We start from the raw sequence: 21,424 nt of genomic DNA on the forward strand, positions 1-21,424 counted from the left end.
GTGAAGAAAGTGGATTAGGAGGGGGGGAAGGACGACAAACAACTTTAAAATTAAAATGACCTATAAAAGTTATCCAATTAATGTGGATTGATACCAAAACCATTCTCTAGTAAAATTCTGCATTGAAGTACAAGTAAAACCTATGTCTGAATTTTATTAAACAAATAACATGTTTATATAGCATTGCATGAAGAGAAATACTACAACAAATTAAGAGATAAGTGCTCAATTAAATCATAAGAACTAGCAACTAAGCACACTAATAGAGATAGCTGGGTAAATATCTCAATTAATCCATAAGAATATGTGATATGAAACCAAAAGGATTCATCACGTTCCAAACTACAATAATCTTTATAATACAAATAATAACATGACATGCTAAATACATATGCTAATCCCTATCATTCCTCATAACAACAAAAACATTATCCTGCAATGCTAAAGTTGAAGTGGAAATTGAAAAATATTGTTGTTGATGATGACCTTGCTTACCAATAAAGTAGAAAACAGTAGATCATTATTGAATCTAGTGAGACAATGACTTGTAATTTAAATTATTAGATAATGATATGCAAGTGCCTGAGGAACTCAAACATTAAAAAAAGAAGAAGAAATATTTAATAAAATTGTATGTTTAGACATATGATGTGCTCACTTCCTTACAAACCCCTAAAGTGTTTTCATGTACCTCACTAGGAAGAACATCCATATATAATTCACTACATTAATGAATTGAATATCTTCCACTAAATGTACCATAAAACTAGTAGGTAAATATTGCTAAAAATTACAAATAATTTCTGCTATTTAATTGTTTCGATTGTAGAAATGTAACACTTCATCTCTCCCCAGCATGTAATTATAACTATGACTTAGTGTCACCATCAACCATGATGGTGGTGTTTTAATGACTTATGAACTGTGACAAACAATTAAATACAGTGTGATTGCATTTTGCTAATTAATGAATAAAATGTGATGAACAATTGAATGAAGGGTGTAGCACTAGCATTGGCCATGATATGACAAAAATGCACTGATGAGGGGGTTGCAAGATTATTGTACCTACTCAACTAAACACCTTTCATTGAAAACCCATGTCACCAATTGCTAGAAATTAAATCTGAAAATTTTCCTTCTTTGCCCACTTTCCAAAATCCAGCTATTGAAAGATATTTGGGTATAAGTTGGGAAGCCAACCACCCATAGTTATGAGGGTATGGGAAGTAGTTACTATAGTTGAAAATTGTTAGCAAATGATACAACTAGTATTGATCTCATTTTTGTTAGTTGACCCACGAATTCCTTTGCCACAAGCCAGAAAATTATGAGTTTTATTGTGCAAGGGCAAGAGTGTCGACGAGTGAAGTTTCTTATGCTTCACTGCCAACTTCCTCGAATCTCACTAGCCAGGTGAGATAATGGGACTATGTCTGAGGTTTATTGCCCTGAAATAAACTACAATAAAATTTATACAACATATTTGTACAGTAAAGAAAAGAAAATCATGTACAACAAAGAAACAAACAAAAAGGAGATGATACAAACAATCATGTACATAATGTAAAGTAACTAAATTGAAATTTAATGATGGGGCCAGCCCACATGGTCCCGTCGCTGCAGTGCTGAGGTGTAAACAACCGTTGTTAATATAATAATGTGGTGGATCTGTTGGATAGTTATGTGGGTTGATTTGTAATCGGCGCCATATGGATTTGTTTTTATGAGGGTTGTACCTTAACGCTCTGTCCTTTGAACATCTGTCCTCCTCGGGATCCCACGAATCCGTCCAGGGTTTGGGTTTTCACCCTTTCGCGCCCACCTCACTCTTTTTATTTCACTTAGTCTTTTTGCTCTGCAAGCTCTGTAACTTGCGGTCTTTTCCTCTGGGTGCGGTTTCCTGTTACTTGTTTGCTCGGTTCGCTGTTACAACTCCTGGTTACCCTCGCAGCTTCAGTCGTTGTTGTTTGGTCCGATATGGCCCTATTCCTCCGGGGTTTTATAATTGATTTGGTAAGTCTGGATGGCGTTGCATCTCGGCTTGCATGTCGAACGTTGCTGTGGTTTGAGTTTTCGTTATTTTCTTTCCTTAGAGGGTCCCCATCTCTGCATATGTTGTTTGTACCCTGTGTATGATTTCGATTTTCTTCTGTTGACAATGTCCGCCCCTGTGACTACTGCTTGCTTCCGGCACCAGTTCGGCTCCTCTTCACGGTTCTTGATAACTCGATGGCGGCGTCCTCAGTTGGAATCTCTGCATGCTTATTCAGTGAGTTTGGGTTCTATGCCATAATTTTTTTGTAACCTTCTTTTCCTATTCCTAATGTTGTGGCTCCTTCGTGAGCAGGGGTCCTCTCGGGGTTGGCTGGAAGTTATGGTTCTTTGAACAGGTAGGGCTCCGTCGCCTTTTGTCTGCTCGCCTTTTTAGAGGGTTTTTTTCTTTTACCCAGTTTATACTGTCGCCTAATCTAATTCTTCCTGCGCATGTTCTTGCAGGTGTGACTGTTCGTGGTTACCGGTGTTTGAGCTTCCGGCAGTTCGGAAAACACGGGTAGTTTTCCTTTTGGTGTTTGGCAACTTGTCTTAGGGTGTTTCGACTTCAACTGTTGAACTTGGTTACTGGTCTTAGACTGCTCTCCATATGTGCTTGACTCTTCGTTAGTTGCTGGGCGTGGGTATGGTGCTGAATCTCGTGCGAGTCGGTTTCTTTGCTTCACCCATTTTATAATACTGTTTACAAACAGTTTTGTAACTGCTGTCAGTTGTGTTGTTGGTTATAACAGTTGTTTCATATGCGGCTTTTCCATAGCTAGTTAGTACATTCTGTTTTACATGTATTTCTCAACCGTAATATGGCTGTTTTGAAAACAAAAAACGCTACCTAATCACTACTGTTCCTAATTAAAATTAAAAACCATAACAGTATTGTTTTTCTTTGTTTTTTGGCAATTTAAAAAGTAAAGTAAAATAGATAAAAAAAAAACAAAGACAGATCTACTGTCCATCCAACGAACTGTGTCCTCTGTCCTTTTCGGAAACCACTGCCCTGTTAACCAGATGCTCCTGCATCATTTAAACAAGTTGAAAACAAACTAATAAATGAATTTGCATGTAGATATTTATGATAATGTCATGTCAGCCATAAGACCACACATGCATCTCTTGAAATATGACATAATTTAATTAACAATTTTAGCCACTAATGTCAAAAATATTTGCTCATAAAAATTAACAATATAAAGTAAACTTTTTGGAGAAATATGCTGGAAAGATATAGGTTGTCAACTGTATATTTTATTAATAAAAATATGAGTACACCATAATATTTTGGATGATTCCTGTGAGAATCTAGACCAAAAATAAACTCAAAACCAACTAGGATGTAAAAAGACTCATACATAGATACTTGAAATTCCAACATTAAATAAGACAAAGTGTGGGGCAACTTAGACACTTTCAATAAGATTGGATCAACAATATGTTCTGCAAAAGTGCACCAATTAGCACTAATATGACAAATATCAGGCCTTCTAACAACACAAGATAATGTAAGAAATAAATAACAACCTTGATAAAATAATCATAAATTGATGAGCTCACTTTCTTCTTGTTAGTTCTTGAAGGATTTTTGTTGTCACCAAAACAAGTAAGAAATTGTACTCTAGAATAAATTAATTAGAGAAAAAAACAACAACTTCAAAACTATGCATATCTCTCCTCGCTAGTATTTTCCATCCTCCCATCTATGCTTTATGTTTAGTTTTATATTCTCCTTTTGTAATTGGAGAGAAAATTTGTTTTATAACTAAATGTTTTTATTATGCTAAACTCTTTTTATTTTTATTTCAAGAGAAGACAACTAAAACACTCTTTCCTTAATTAATTAAATTTATATTAATAGGTGGGGTCCCCGATCATGTCCATGAAATATTTCATCAATCCTTGTAACTCCCATAAAACAAAGCATATACAAACATGATATGATCAATAATACCATCACCATAAAATCATTCATATGAACCATCTTGACATCCATCATCATTTACAAACAAGCATGTGAAATAATCATTGTGTCTCCCATCAACAATAATGCCATTGATACGTGTAACATAGTCAATAATATGGTGCCCCCAAAAAATGATAATTTGTAGTCTAAAATATGTCCAAATAAAGTAAAGTGAAAACATATCATGCCAAAGAAATAACTCATGTTAGCTCAAGAGGTCTTCTCAAGCTAGTCATGTAGAATGGCCTTTTCTCCTCCACCTTTTCTCCTTGTACCTCTAAAAACATGTTTTGGAAGGAGATTTCTCTCCGCCCCCATCCTTCTTCTAGTGGAATGTAAATATGTGTATGTGATGAAGTGGCCTTAGAGGGAGCATGGGAATGCATGATTGACATATGAAACTTTCCCAATGCAAGATGAGTAGGGGAATCAAGGGGTTGATGAGCTTGGAATTATGTGGCCTGAGATAACACAGAAGGTACTTGAGGAGAAATGATCACAAGATGAATTGAGTGATGACAAATAGTAGGTTAATGTGCAGATACATATGCAATTCTAAAAGGGTTGGTCTCCCAACCATCATTATGTACAGGCTGCTACTGAGATACATGAGGTTTTTGGATTTCCATGATGCTAAGGATGTGGGAGAGGTACATTTTGTGAAGAAAGTGGATTAGGAGGGGGGGAAGGACGACCTTTGAGGTATAAGTTTCCTATTTGAGTGAGTCGATTGAACTTCTCAGAGTCCTCATCAAAGTGTATAGGAAATATTATTCTTTTGTTCTTGTTTTCCCTCCATGATACATTGGTTCTTCTGGCTTGCCCCTTTCAATTACCCTAAGAGCCCATGCTAAAGAAACTCATAGTGTACTGTGATCAAGAAAATATGTCATGCAACCATTAATTCTTGAGCATGAATATATAATAAAAAAATAAAGGATTGTTTAAGATCATGTTTCACATAAATGATGGGGTGTTTTACATACACACAAGTGGAAAATATATAACATGGGGGAGGGAATTGTTTATTCATGCAACAGGAGAAAGTGTTATGAACAATATGCTGACACAATGCATATGATGTGACAAATGAGATATTTTTGTGCTCATGTAGCTTGTTTATCAAAACCTTATAAAACTATGTGCAAAGAGTAATATGTATGGTGCTATAATGTGCTAATTAATAAAGACAATTATTTCTGAGTTGTTTTCCATATTTACACCACAAATCAAAGCATGGCTTGTGTATATATAAAGCATAATATGTAACAAAAATATCCCACGGATTGTATGGGATAAATACATGAAATATTTGTCACTGTATGGGATAAATACATGAAATATTTGTCACTAAGCAAAGGATGAAACATTACTTTGAGTTTTTTTTTTTTGCTTCAAAATGGAAGCCATGGATATTAGCATAAAAGAGCATTTATATGGCAAGTATAATGAACATACGCATGGCTAAAGTTCACAACCCATTTGGGGGTAAAACTTTAATTAGGCAGACTTGGTTATCTATGACAACATTGAGGGTTCAGCTTTATATTTTCTTGCCCAAATTGATTTTCAAGCCATAGATAAACTTCATAAACTACCAACACTTCATTTTGAGTTGATGATGGAAATGGTTGAAGGTAGGGGACGATGTCCTAGCGTGGGAGGCATCAAATGATAATTATGGAGTGTGATTATATATGTTGTGCACAAATGTTGATTTTTTTACCTTTCTAGGTGATTATTTTTGAAGTTAATTTAACACATGACAAGCCATATGAGGATGGAGGTGAACTAGCTTCAGAAAACTTAAAACTGCAAAATGCCAAAAAACAAATTTTTTTTTATGCTTTGCATGATGTGCTGCGAAAATGACTATGGCAGGGTCCAAATACAACTTTCAAACACATGAGAAAATAAAGTGACAACATGTCTGTTTACGATGAATTAAAATGCAGGCTTGGAAAGCATAAGATATAAATTGTGGGTTGTGGGTATAATGATAGCCCAAATGCATAAACCAGGGGGTGCAACGTAACCCAAATGTATGCAAGGTGAATGATTTTGGTGCCTCTCTTCATGAGACCGAACATAGGTCGCACGTTGGTTTTGTGAGGGATAGGCTTTGCCCTCCTTCCTTGTTGTGGCCAAGCTACGTACAACTACATAAGTGGAAAAATTCTCTTTGAATGAGCCATGGTATTCCTTAGCATATTTTAAACTAGTATGGATTAACCTAATATTGTGAGCCAAGATGGTATGGCTAAACTTGACATCATAGAGAAAAGAAATATGTGGGTTGGAGAATAGCTTGTGGCCATGAAATTTGTTGCGATTTACATGGTCAGGCTCATTATATTTTTCATAAGTATACTAGACTCAAGGTGATGGAAACCACTTTTTAGTATTCATGATGGGCTTTCAAGTTAGTAGGATTGTAAGCTGGTTAGGGCAGAAGGGCACGAAATTGATGGCATTAAACAACTAAGTATTTATATGTTGGAGAAAAAGAAAAACAAACTTACCCACTTCCATAGAATGAAATGTGGGCTCGGTAGCTAGCCATGCTAGTGAAATTTTTCATGTGTTAGCTATGGCCTTAGGTTATTTTCAAAATGTAAGTAAAATAAAACCCATGCAACAAAAAACTGGATTTACATGGAAGGTTGCCCTTGGAAGGTATAGACTCGTGGCATAGTCATGGTCTCGGGGTGAAAACCAGAAGTACAATTATAATCCAAATCGAATGTCATATGAAATATAAGGATTATGTGTTGAGTAATGGGCTACATTCATTGAACTAACATTATTATTTGTAGAGTTGTGGATTCTACCCAAATAATTTTTGAATGTGGGTTATAGTGCAGTCACCTCCATTATATGTATCATTTATTTGAAATAATATCAATCATTTTATTTTATGGTAGCATCAGATAGGTGTTCTAGTCTCAGATGATGCTAAGAGGCTAAGGAACAATAGATCTCCAAACCTATAAAAAAATTCACGACATAAGCTTAGGAAACACCGTAATTAAATTAATTTTCCATAATTAAAATATTTCCTGAGTCTAACTTAGGAAAAGTGATAAATTAAAAGTAGTTAATTAAGGATGTTTGAGATTTCTCTAGAGACTTCTATTGATGAATTTTAATTGATCTTAGTTGTTGGTGGAGATTAAACCGTGACCGTTGAAGACTCAACGAGAGATTATAAGAGTAGGTCGAACGGGCTTGGAGAAGACATCAACTGCATTAGAGAGATCGACACGATCAAGGCAGATTGAGCTACCGAGTTTGTAGATCTAGTGAGGGTGCAGCTCAAGCCATGGAAAAAGAGTAGTAGGGATTTGCAGCAGGAAGAATTTTCAGAGAAATTCTTAAGGGGTTTTCTAGTTTCTAAATCTAGGAAAGGGAGATAGAATTATCTAGGAGGGAGGCTGAAAATCTTCATTGCAAGTTGCCAAGTTTCCCAGAAAGAGCGAGTGTAAGATCTAGAGTGAAGTGCAAGATCCAAGATCTACATCTCAGAGGCATCACGAATTAGATCCAAAGGGGCAAGAGGAGGCAAGATGACTTGCTAAAAGTGTTTCCAGACAAAGAGTAATTTCTCTCTAGCAGATAGTGCACATTTCTAGTCTGGCTGTAATAATTAGCTAAGACGTGCGAATTTTCTAGAGAGGGCCATATCCAGTTGTTGTGAGGGAAAAACATTTCCCATATTATTTTCTAGTTGAGATAGATTTCTAGAGGATCTCTAGTAGGGCATCCAAAATGTAATTCTATATATTTGTTGCATAATAAAATGAACCCTCATCTGTTACACCAATTTTCCCTTCGATTTTTTTCTCGGTAATTTTAGTAAAAAATAATTGTGTCAATTTTATTGGGGTTTATCTATTTCTCTATTCCTAATTTCTTTACTTCTGTGACATAATTTTATTGTGAAGAATGCATCAATGAGTTATTTTATATTTGTCGTAAACAAATAAACTACTAATCAATTAGGAGAATAATTTCTAGTTGTTTCATTCATGGAAATTTCACATGGTATCAAAGTGTTAGTGATCAGATCATAGGCTTAGAAGAGAAATATTGAGAGATCACACAGTTTCAGACATAGATTTGAAGCACAATATTTAGAGCCGTGTAGACTTGGCTAGGGGTGCGAATTGTTGGGCAGGAAAATTGATTTCCACAAGTATAGTGTAGGAAAAGTTTGATTTACCTAGAGTAGAATTCCAGTAGGCAGTGTGGTTGTTGGGAAGCAGTTCTGGTGAGCAGATCAGTTGATTCATTGAGCATATATGGGCATAGAAGATTTACAAAAAGGGTTGTAGTTGCAGATCTATGTAGGGAAGGAAGAGAAAAACACATGGGAGGAATTTCCAGAATTTCATAGAGGGTTTCTAGTTTCCAATTTCCAGGAGGAGATCCATAATTTCCAATTGTAATAGGTCATAACAGTCTTTCCAGTTCTTCTATTGTAGGAATTTACATGGTAAGTTCCTTAGATGGAACACCAAAGGACACCGCTCACAAATAGATCACAGATTAGTACACCAGTATTCTTGATGTGGTTAAAACCCTCAAAGAGGGAAACAATCCATGACCTGAGCCAACACGACCACTTCAGGCAATTTATTAATGTAAAAGAAAGAAAAATTAAATAAGCTTCTATCATAAACGATCACCTAACAAATGAGCCTCCATGCTCTTTAAATAGAGATCATGGACCAATCAGGTGTTAAGCCATGGATCAAGTGTCATTAATACCGAGGAGAGAATGAATCGTCAAATCACTTCATGTCTAGAACATATTGCGATGATTGAATTGTAAGTTACAAAAAGTACATACTAAAGAAACACACTTTACCTAACTATCAACTAGACCAAGTTATACTTAATTATTTCCTATGTGTCGGAATATCCTAACATCCCCCCTTAAGAACAACTTGGAATAGGATTGAAGGATGTACGAAGATGACACAATAGGAGAAGGAAGGAGGCATTAGAGCCTATCCCCCCTTAGTGACAACTTCCTGAACTCCAACCATAAATCGAAGTTTAGTAAACTTTGCCTTTGTGAAAGCCTTTGTAAAGATGTATGCAACTTGATCATCGATTGAACAATATTGCACTTCAAGGACATGTTCATGAATGAGCTTTCCGATAAAGTGCATGTGTAGTTCAATGTGTTTTTTGCGTTGATGTTGGACTGGATCTTTGCATAGTTGAATGTAACTTTGATTCTAACCAAAGTGTAGTCAGATTCTGCTACTAAAAACCAAACTCTGAAAGGATTTGACGAAGCCACAAGGCTTCCTTACTAGCTTCAACAACACCATGATACTCTGCTTCTGCTGAAGAAAGAGAAATGACACTTTGTTTCTTGCAAGCCAATATAATAGCTACAAAACCAAGGGTGAAGACATAACCTGTAGTATATTTTTGATCATCAGGGTCACTAGCCCAATCAGAAGCAGTGGAACCAACCAATAGAGGAGATGCTTCTGCACTGTAATGAATCCCAAATGGAATTGTACCTCGAACATAATGAAGTATTCTTTTATTTGCTTTCGAATGACTTTCATGTGGGTTTTTCATAAACTGAGCAACAAGGCCAACAACAAAGGAAAGGTCAAGACGTGTATGGGTCAAATACAAAATTTTTCCAACAAGCTGACGGTATAAGTTAGAATCAACTTCAGGGGAAGTACAAGTGACTGAAAGTTTGGCTCCAGACAGAAAGGGAGAAGGGGTTGGCTTATAGTCTTCCATGTGAAAGTGGTGTAGAAGATCATAGGCATACTTGGACTGGGAAAGGGAAATACCTTCTTTGGATTGCAAGACTTGAAGACCAAGAAAATAATGCAAGTGTCCTAAGTGTCACTTGAATTAATTAGTTAAGGAAATTTGAATTTGAAGTCTTTGTGAACATGCACATGAGTTGTCCAACTGATTGAGGAATTTATCCTTAATTTCCTCCACTGATTGAGGGAATAAGTATGAGTTCTATAATGAGAGAATCAATTGACTTAGTTCTAACTTAGTCAAGTCCAGTTAGATTATTTTAACAAGTTGTTACAATTAAAAAAAATATAGTTTTCTAATGCTTGCATGCATGTGACAACTATTATTTTAGATAATTGAGGATTCACTCATGGATAATTGTTGCATGTCAGTTCTATCAAAGACCCAATTGAGATTAGATGTGGGACAATGTAATATCAGATGCTTGGATATTTATAGTAAGTATTCCTTGCATGGAGAAGGATCTATTATAGGAGATTGGAGGACTTGTGGCCTATATATTGAGGCCTAGGTAGTCCATGATTTTCATCTTCTGATTGAAGATCATCAGAGTACAGAGAGAGCAGGATAGCTATTGAGCTGATTCTTTTTGTATGTTGAAGAGGATTTCCACTTGATTGATAATACAGTGTTGGGGTTTTACGCTGGTGCTTTCCCCAGTGATATATTCTGTGTTTTGTGTGATTGATTCCTTCTTATCGGTTATATGTGTTCTTATTGATGTTTCTCTTGGTTGATTAAGCTTCCGCTAAATTGTTTGTAGAATTAGATCATGTGTTTTGCTTTAGGACATTGCATATATTGGTTTGTTCTACAGGTGAAGTTTCTACATGGTATCAGAGCTAGCTGATTTGTAGAAAAATTCTACAACCCTAGAGGTCGAAGCCTCACTAAAGTCCAAGTAGGTGCTTGGCACATCCCAGGTTGGAGCCTGGGTGTCTTCATCAAGGGTTGGAACCCTACCCATATTGTACTTGATTCATTATAAGGGCTATATTAATAAAATCATTTATTTCTATTATTCATTTTTGTGTTCTAAATATAAGTGAACTAACTGGTAAAAGTAACAATTGAAAAAAAAATACTAATTCACCCCCCTCTAAGTATTTCCAACAATTGGTATCAAAGCTAGTACCTTCACTCAAAGCCTAACAGCTTGAAGGTTGATCATTAGAACACAAATGGCGAAGGCAAGGAAGAAAGTCTCCAATCCTCCTAAAGATGTGTCTCCCTCAACCACTGAAATTGAAGTCAATCAATTTGTGAAGGCTCCATTTTTCAATGGAAACTTTGATATATGGGAAGCAAGAATGAGGAATTTCTTAAAGACTCAAGGTATTGAATTATGGAAATCAGTGACTATTGATAGCATTATGGATGGAGAGTCCAAGGAACATAATACAAGAGAAATGAAAGTAATCTTGAATGGGCTACCTAATTCTATAAAGGCCAATTTTGAAAAATGTTCGTCAGCAAAAGGCATATGGGATAAACTTCATGATCGTCCCTCAAAAGTAGCGTTGACAATGATCTCTAGTGAAGAAAATGATGGAAACCAAGAAGAAAATCCAGAGCCCATCAAGGACGCTGAAGATAAGAGTGATGGCATCAAGGCTAAAGAAGACCTAGAAGATGAAGAGAATGAAAAATATTTTGAAGAAGATCTCCTCACTAAAATTATGGCTGCGATGGAAGAGATTAACAATTTGAAAAAGGAAAATGAGGAACTTAAGAAGAAAGCACAAGTTGGTGACCAAGACAAGACAAGGAAGGAAGTTGACCTTGTCAAGCTTCAAGTACAAGAAAGATATGAAGTGCTCACCAAGATCAAGGAGGAATTTATCAAAACAAGGGAAAGCATCATGAAGAAGTCATATCCATGACAAATCAATTGGATAAGGCAAACAAAAGGGAGGATACCTTGTCAAACCACCTTGAACAAAGGCACACGAGCTTGAACAAACTTGAAGTAGAGATTGGTCAATGCAAGGAGGATGTCTCCTCCCTTAGATCTCAACTAGAAGAAACAAGGAAACAAGCACAAGGAGCTGAGAAGGTGATGAAGCTTTGATGTTCATAGAAAGACAAGTTGATGAAGCAGAAAAGGAGAGAAACACCATGATATGCCAACTAGAAGAAAAGGATGATGACATCACCAAGTTAAAATCACAAATCACTTCTCTTAAGGCCCAGTTGTGTGAAGCAACCAAGATGAAGGAAGAAATGGAGATCATTCTATCAAATAAGGATGAAGAATGCAAGAAAATAAAGGAATAAATTGTCTTTCTTAAAAAGGAAGTTGACTTGCTGAATAAGAACTTGAAAAGTTCTCAAACCCTAGATGACATCCTAAGTCATCAAAGGTCTCCCCTCAATAAATTAGGTCTTAGTTATGCAGGTGAATCCTCTTTAATGTAAACAAAGGAATTGAAGTTGAACACCCGTGAAATCACTCGATTGAAAGCCAATGATGTGAACTCGTCGTTGAGTGCAAAGAACTTTCCATTAGGGCATGCAAGATATAAGGTGGAGAGAGAAAGCAACGAAATCATCAAACAGGATAAGTGTACTAAGAGGTAGGCACTCTTAATTAGTTCTAACTTAAGGAAATCTTCCATAGAATGTATCAGTTGTGGCTAGACCAATTATTGGGCTAGAGGAATTTGTTTGTGTCCGCACTTATAATTTTACTTCACCACTCAGGGCCAATGCTAAGTAAAAGCAACACCATGATCAACATTGGGTGCCACACAAGTTCGAGGTGGGCGACAAAGTTTTTTTACATTTATAGAAGTAGCACATCACTGGACCGCACCGCAAGCTGTGCTCACTCCAATATGGGCCATACACCATCACCAAGGCTGTAGGGGACAATTCCTTCGAGCTCAACATTCCGTTGTTCCTTGGTATGCACCTAGTGTTCAATGTAGACCTCCTTCGGCCATACTTTCCACCATTGTTGGATATATCCAACATTGCAGAACAACTCACACCAGCAAATCTAAACCCAGACTGCATGGAAAATGCCACAAATGATCGAATCATGGACACACAAATCAAGAACACTTACCAGCAGAAGATCAAACTATATAGGGTTGTCAAAGTTGTCCAACTCCTGCACCAAGGCATGTGGCTCACTAGGGACCAACTTTAGCAGAAGTTTCCCTATCTCATGGAGGCACTCAACGCAATGGTGACCATTGCTTCCTAAGGGGGGAGGATTGATCCAGGTGGATTTTGGTGGCCACCTGCCTATTCCAATTGGACCCCCAACATTGTCTTATTCAATTTTTTGGTTTCCTTAATTGTAGCACAATTTACTTTTTTTGGCAGTTTTTCGGGTCCTGAACATCCAAAGCTGTTTTGAGGCCCTAAATGACATTTTTTTGGAAAATAGAGCAAACATAAGTGTTTGCCTGTTTTTGTGTTTGAAATTTGTATTCCTTAGATAGATCTTTATAATGAGGTATTGTGCGTATGAAACAAAGATCTTATCCCAAAGTTACGACCCCAAGAAGTTGATGCAACAATTTACTCAAACGGGGCCCATAGTTTTTTACGCCTCATCTCCTAGGGTTAGGTTTTTGGATGTTTAGGGTTTTCAATTATTTCTCATTAATAAATAGGCCTTCGAGCCTCATTGTAACACAATTGAGAGACATGTAGCTGCCACATCTCTTCTCAGAGATAAGCTACCATCACTCGAGCTAGTTTATTTCCATTCTAATTGTAAGAATATTTTAGTATTTGATATTAATGAAATGAAGTGTTATTTCTGCTGCATCTATGTATTTATGGTTATATCAATGATTTGATGTGATCCTTTTTAAGTTCAGATCAGATCATTATCATTTTTGACATAAATTATTTATAAAACCTATTTTTATTAGACATAACCATGAGAATCTACTTTTATCTCCCACTAGAATTGAATATCATATGAAAAAATCGTATTAAAAAGAGTCATTGTTGATCTAAGCTGGAAATTAAAAATAACAATGTTATGTAGGCTATTATGTATCAAATTTGACATATCATTTGATGGCATCCCAAAAACTTGTTTATACTTGAGGTAATCTTGTGAATTCTTTTCGAAATAGATTTGCAATCACTTCAATAATATGTCAAGAAAAACGTTATTTGGTAATCTAGGCTAGTCACCACTCCTCAATAGTTAAAAAAATGATTTTTCCTTCGTTTTTCTTTCCTTGTTTCCATTTTATGTGCACCATTTTTTTATTTTTTGTGTATTTCTTGGAGGTGATAAATCTTAATCACCTAGGGGTGGAAGGAGAGGGAGAGGTTTTGTACAGTCCCGATGAAAAATCAAATACAAGGTATGCTTATGAGTTGGGATCTATAACCAACAATTAGGTTGAATTGCATGGCCTATTGCAAGGCTTGTTGCCGGAAAGAGCCCTTCAAGTAACTAACATAACCATCCTTGGAGACTCACTTATTGTGATTCAAAATCTCCTCAAAGATACTTGGCCAAGAGATAGTTGTCTGGAAAACCTTATGAAGAGAATTAGAACATTGCCTGAAGAATTCCCCCATAAAATTTTCTTCGAAATCTTAAGGAAGAAAACACTGAGGTTAATGAGTATGCTAATAGATCTTCCCAAATCAAAGCTCAACAATTAGAAACCAATGGCTTCTAGGGGTGGTGTAATTTACCATAACCTCAACCTCAATCATATGGTAATAAAGCATAATACGACATACATTAATATCATCATACAAATTTCAAGGCATAATCTCTATGTAATTAAGTTAATTTTGGGATATCAATCCACTATCAGGTGGTAAGGAATCTAGTCCGGATCATGGCATACCATTATCATCTCCACCCTAATGGTAATGCAAGTCGAATCTTATTAACTTGCTACTTTTATGTATGGAGGTCGCCAAATGATCGTGGAGTAAAATATCCTCCTCTAAGCATGATGGATCTCAGTAGATGAGGAATTAGGAACATGCCTGCAACTTTAAATCATCACGTGGGTGCTTTAATAGTGAAACATATTATCATGATAACCCAAACTCTACACAAACATTAGAATTCACCTCTTTTAAGCAACATTTTGGTGGGTGTTGACTATGGATATAGGAGTGCATCGCGACCTCTATGATAGGGTAATTCCTCCCTGGAGATTACAAGAAGGTTGGAAATACACATCTTTGACTTAAAGTGGGATACTCACCTGACACTTTAGCTATGTGGGTGGAGATTTTTCTAATTTGGGCTATGATTCCATAATTGGAATGTTCCCTTGTTAACTCGATTAATGCTAGCAAGAAAGGTAATGTGAAGAAAGTAACAAGTGTGGTGCCTCTATGGAGGAATTATTGGTGTTTTTGACATCTAAGGAGTTCTCTGTGACATTTCCAGGCTATTTAGCTTCCTTGGGTTGTTTGAGTCTTTGTCTTCTACTCTGGTCAAGAAGATAAATGACCCTGTATTGATTCGTAAGGGTCTCATCAAGGAATAGCATTCGTTCTAGCTATCAGGAGCAGTGGGACAAGGAACAGGTTGTAGGAGTTGACAATTTATGGTGAAGCAAGAGTGAAAATATGGAAGGGCTTTGCACAAATGGTAGAAAGTAGCCATGGAATTGGGATACTAAATTGTGCGAGTCTGGATATTGTGACGCAACTGAAGCAACAAATCGATGCTATGTGAATGGATTTACTTTTCCTCAATTTGAGGTTAAAGGACTATATGCTGTCAACTATCTAAGTGCAGGAGGAAAACTAGTCCCTCAAAGAAAATCTAGCCAGGAAAGATAATGAATTAGAAGCTCCGCGTAGTCAACTCTTAGACCTCTAGGACCAAATCAACCTCCTACAAGAACACCTCAATGAGAATGAAGATATAGCTAGAACACCTATTCAATAGCTCTTGGACTTGAGTAGGCCTACCATATGAGAGGAATTCAAATGCACCTGAAACATGTTTCCATGTAATTTCTACTTTTTATTGGATAATTTTCATTATATTCATAGTTTTAGGAATGTTTTACAATTTGTTATAGTGTGGAGTCTTGTTAGTGTGCTATCAACAATCCTCTTTTCTATGGAATCATAAGATAGATGAATATGTTGTAAATGTCACATGTACTTGTGGTGTCCAGGCATAGATTTAATATAAATCCTACTCATTACTTTGGTAAAAAATAAAATCCCAACCACCTCTCTTCTTTCACGATATGATGTTTTATCGTAGAAGTGTTATTTTTTTGCAAGTGTCAAAAGGTGCAAGAAGGTCAAACCATGAAAAAGTGATTTTGAATAATAATTTTTTATGAATAAGGCCATGTCATCCAAACATGCAAACCAAGAAAATGTGACATAATGTGATGTTTAATGAACCTTGTTCAAAGTTCAAAAGAATTTTCTATAAGCGTATTATAGCTACTAACGAAAACCTTTAATAGAACATTTGAGATGGACAAAGATCAAGACAAATGAAAACCTAATGTGAAGACAAATGAAAAGTCAAGTTCCATTGCCACATCCACAATAGACCACATATTATCTATTGTTGCAAAATTATGGTACGCAAATACATTTTCTTTGTTTATTCAAACATAATGAAGATTGCTTCATTTTCTTAGAATTTCATAATCATATCATTGGTATAAACATTGGTACAACCCACTTTCTATTCCATCCACTCTTAACCCACTCAATAAATTAACTCAACCTATTTACATTGCCAAGTTACTTAGATTTTGTATTTTATTTAAATGAAAAGAAAGGAAATAATTGATGGTTAAAACCTTTTTCAACGCTATCAAAGCATGGAATTCTTGAAAACTATCCTTTGGTGATAATTTTTTAGCAAAATGAATTTCCTTTTAGGTCCCATTGTTAAATAAATAGTTCTAAGAGATGGTATTAATCTATCAAAAAATTTGTTCGTTCATGTCAGTTATGGATACTATTCTATTCATATTCTACAACAAACTATTATTTGCTACAAGTTTTGCAATATTTTGCAGCCACTACAAGCTCTACAAAATTTTACAATTTATTATCAAATTCATAATTTGTCACAAGTATTGTAAAATGTTTCAATTTGTCACATGATTCACAATTGCTACTGAGTTTGAAGTTGTAATATGTTAGAGAATGTACAAAAAAAAATGTGATTTTGGTAAATGAGGTGATTTTATTGGTTCTTTTAATAAGTTTTTTCAATTATTTTAAAAGGATTTTACGAATTCAATCTTGTGTTAACTATTATCACCTCTTTATTCAATTAATGCCCCATTTACTAACAGATAAATCAACATACCAGTCTAGCTATATAACCATGATTTCATACCACTCTTGAAATGATTTTCCTCCATTTATATTTTAGCCCTCATGGAAACCTTGATTATTAGTCAAATGTTCCTTTATACAACTTTACATCTTTTCCATGTATTGTTGGTGATAGTTATAATATTGGAGGAGGTATTCATTCACTAAAAGCATTGAGTTATAAGAATAAAATGCATAAATATTTAGAACAATACCAGAATGGGACGAAATTGAAAAAATGGTTGTTTAAGTTTGAGTTGAATAGTGTGCAAAACAAAGTATAGGCACATGGAAAATAATTAAAAAAAGAAGAAGATATTGAATAAATCATATCTGAAAACCAATCTTCTGGTAGACAATGTTTAAAAACTAATAATAAATTATGTCTTATTTTACAAAGTTTCATAGTATGTTACATGTTTTTGTAGTTTTCTACAAACTGCAAAATGTTTTATAGTCTACTGCAAGTTCTACAATTTTCTATAATATGTTGTAGGTTCTATAATTTGCTACAAGGGATGTGGAACCTTGTAGCCATTTATAAAAAAACGTAGATTGCTATAAGTTCTCTGAAACTTTTATGAATTAGCTGCAAAGAGATGCCCAATATCTGAGGAGATGTTGGTCTCCATTTTGAAATCATTTTAACTCTTAATTAACCTTATTATATGCATTTTTTATCACTCTTTCAATGAAATAACCCTCCATTACCATCTTATAAAATATTTAACAATATTTATTTCATCAAGAAAAATTAAGGTAAAAAATATTGCTTGTGATATTTCCTTAATTTTTGATAATTTAGAAGTACTAAAGTCATCTAGAGGGTGTCTAATAGTATGTGCCTAAGCTCTCAATGATTGTAAATTTATCATGTAACCTTAAACATAGCACCATGAAAACCATAACGATTAGGTTGAAGATGTTTCAGATATCATACAATCACTGTAGCAACTACGACCCATTTGGCGACAATGATTGGTTAAAAAAAATCTCTATTGTTATCTCATTTAAATAAATCACAAATCACAGTAAATTTATATTATTGGGAATTATATTCCAATTCGTATTTATAGGCTATGAAATAATATTAGTTGGGAATATATACCAACTAACATAATTTGAGAATGTAAATACATTTGCATGTATATTTTATTTATGTAATGTAGATCTATTAAGTTGGGATTATTTCCAACTAATGTTGAACCAAATCCTCTTTCACGTAGGGATCCCCCTCCTTGTAATGATCTCATTGCTGAAGTATATGGAGATGTACATACTCTACTACCCTCTAGACTTAGACCTATGACCTCTTACAAGGAAACAATGTTCTTAACCATTAAAATAGATAGGTATGGCTTTAATTGAGATTATTAAAGTTTTGGCACTTTTTATACACTCAAGTTTCGATCATTTAAAACTCTAAAAATAAAAACAATAATTTGGCGATGAAAAAGTTAATCACACTACAATTCTTTTTTTTAGGAAAGTTGTATAGCAATCACACATCCTAATTTGCAAGTTGTTTACTTACAAAATCTATTTACCTTATTTTTATGAATTTCTTGGAATGATATGTTCTATTTATGTGTTAGTTACATTTATTTGTCTCAATTTTATTAAAGGAACTTCTAAATATTTTTGTTGCGGCCCTAACTAATACTCTTCGTCATGGAATGAAGAGCTACTAAATAGGGGATGTAAATTTTAATCCTTAAGAGATGAATTCATTATAACGATATAATGAGAGTGTCTATAAAGGTCCAAAACAAATTCAAAATGTATGCAAATTGTAATAATTAAAATGCAATGAACAATAAAAGCATGTGCTAACATATTACATGGTAATCATGATTCTATGTTTATAATTTCTATCTCTTTATCTCTCTCACATTCATTAGAGAAAATAACATGGTATTGTAGATTCATTAATAAAAAAATAACACCTATATTTTAATAATACAAAATTCAATACATTGATTATATATTAGAAATTTCCACTAAACGATAAGCATTTATGGTGGAGTTCAACTTAAACTACATTGTGAGGCCACATGGGAAAATAAAATTAGCTACCCACCTCTAGCTCACTCAACATAACCCATTTAAAAACCATTCTAATCTCATATAGCCATTAGACAATCAAATCATTCTCTTCCATTCCCATAAACAACCTTAATAATATGTTACTTTTGTTGCACAATAGTTCCTCACAAATATGGTTATGACATTCATGGAATTTATTTAAAGTTTTGACACTTTTTATACACTCAATTTTTGATCACGAGAACCCTAAAAAAAATAATAAATTAGCCGATGAAAAAAATCACACTATTATAGTTTTTATTTTTATTTTTATTCTTAGGAAAGTTGTGTAATGATCACACATCCTAATGTGTAAGTTGTTTACTTACAAAATCTAGTTACCTTATTTTTTTAATCTATTAATATGATATGTTATATTTACGTGTTAAATGCATTTATTTTTGGTTTGTCCCAATTTTATTAAAGGTACTTCTAAATATTTATGTCTTTCCCTTGGATAATATTCTTTGTCAGGGAATGAGGAGCTATTAAATAAGGGATGAAAATTTTAATATTTAAGAGATGAATCAATTATAACAATAGAAGAATAGTGTTTATAGAGTTTCAAAATAAATTCAAAATGTACTTCAGTTGTAATATTTAAAATGCAATGAAAAATAGAAGCATGAATTAATATATTACATGTTAAGTTTTTATATTTATAATCTTTCTCTCATACACAAATTTATAAGACAAAATAATGTGATATTGTAGATTTATAAATAGAGAAATAACACTTATATTTTAATAATAGAAAGTCCAATACATTGATTATGTACGAGAAAATTTCCACCCAAACATAAACATCTATTATAGAGGCCAGCCCAAGCTAGGTTGTGAGGACACATGGGCAAAGGAACCAAGCTTCTCACTTTTAGCTCACTCAACTTAACACATTTTCCCTCATGGATTAGGAAATATTCTCATTATAAACCACCCCAAGCATCTCATCTATCCATTAAACAACCATGACATTCTCTTCTATTCCCATAAACAACAAAAGTAATATGTTTCTTTTCTTTTGCTCATCCCTCACAAATGTACTTCCTTTCTGGTACCCTTAAGTGTAGGTAGAAAGAGTCCAATCCATTAAATGTTGTATGGGTATAACTTGCAAGAATAACACTTAGCTCTCATGCATCCATTGGCCGTAAAATATACCATGGATGAGGAATACCTAACTTTCCCATCTTGTTTGCTCCTCTATAACCATATTTCTCTCGTACTTCAATTTCTCTTTCTTAGTGTTAATTTGGTCAGTTTATAGATTTATTAATGGTTGTTAGGATATTCCAACACATAGGAAATAATTAAGTATAACTTGGTCTAGTGTATATTTAGGTAAAGTATGTTTCTTTAGTATGTACTTTTTGTAACTTACAATCCGACAGTCACAATATGTTATAGACATGAAGTGATGAGACGGTCTTTCTCTCATTGGTATTACTGGCACTTGATCCGTGGCTTAACACCCAATTGGTCCATGATATCCATTTAAAGAGCATGGAATGTCATTTTTTAGGTGACTATTCGTGAGAGAAGCTTATGTAAAATTTCTTTATTTTAAATTAATAAATTTCCTGATGTGGTCGCGTTGGCTCAAGTCGTGGACTGTTTCCTTCTTTGAGGGTTTTAACCATGCCAAGAATACTGGTGTACTGATATGTGATCTATTTGTGAGCAGTGTTCTATCTAAGGAACTTACACTGTAAATTCCTACATGGTATTAGAGCTATTCGAGGGCCGCATCCATTGGTGATCCAAATTCGAAGCTAGTACAACTGCAACCGACTGTTGTTTCCTAGATCTATTGTTTTTGGCTGCTTTCAGGATGAGAGGACTACTATATTGTGTTATGAGCATATGTTCTAGTGAGGAATCCATTTTGTTTCATGTGAAAAGGTTTCCGGTAACCCTAGCTACGTCAATTTTAAGATCTGGAGGTATACAGTCTTTATTTGTAGTTATACTTATTTATCTCTCTGTTTATTTCAGTTTATAGTTCTCAATATTTACCGAATGTATACCTTTCATTTATGCGTATGCTCTTTTCCCTATGATTTTGTGTGATCTGGGCTAGCCAGGAATAGAAAGAAATGATTTTTCTCATGTGTATGCTCTTTTCTGTCACGTCTTAGTGTGATATCGGAAAATCAGAAACATTGAGGAAAATATCTAGTTTTTGGCCAAATCTAACTTTAAGCCATAAGGCTT

The 21,424-nt window shown here is 34.6% G+C and overlaps 1 protein-coding gene across 1 annotated transcript in view; it reads left to right on the plus strand.

The window, feature by feature from the left end:
* The first annotated feature begins 2,026 nt into the window (after nucleotides 1-2,026).
* LOC149148184 (putative phospholipid hydroperoxide glutathione peroxidase) overlaps nucleotides 2,027-21,424 on the plus strand; it is a 30,214-nt gene continuing 10,816 nt past the window's right edge. The window contains exons 1-3 of the mRNA XM_089442098.1: nucleotides 2,027-2,272; nucleotides 2,394-2,413; nucleotides 2,500-2,554. Coding sequence (XP_089298224.1) covers nucleotides 2,027-2,272; nucleotides 2,394-2,413; nucleotides 2,500-2,554 — 321 coding nt within the window. The remainder of the gene's footprint in view (nucleotides 2,273-2,393; nucleotides 2,414-2,499; nucleotides 2,555-21,424) is intronic.

The sequence above is a fragment of the Pinus tabuliformis genome, chromosome 9 (assembly GCF_031772625.1).
Source record: "Pinus tabuliformis cultivar Carrire ecotype Pingquan chromosome 9, CPIR1, whole genome shotgun sequence".
Taxonomy (NCBI): Eukaryota; Viridiplantae; Streptophyta; class Pinopsida; order Pinales; family Pinaceae; genus Pinus; species Pinus tabuliformis.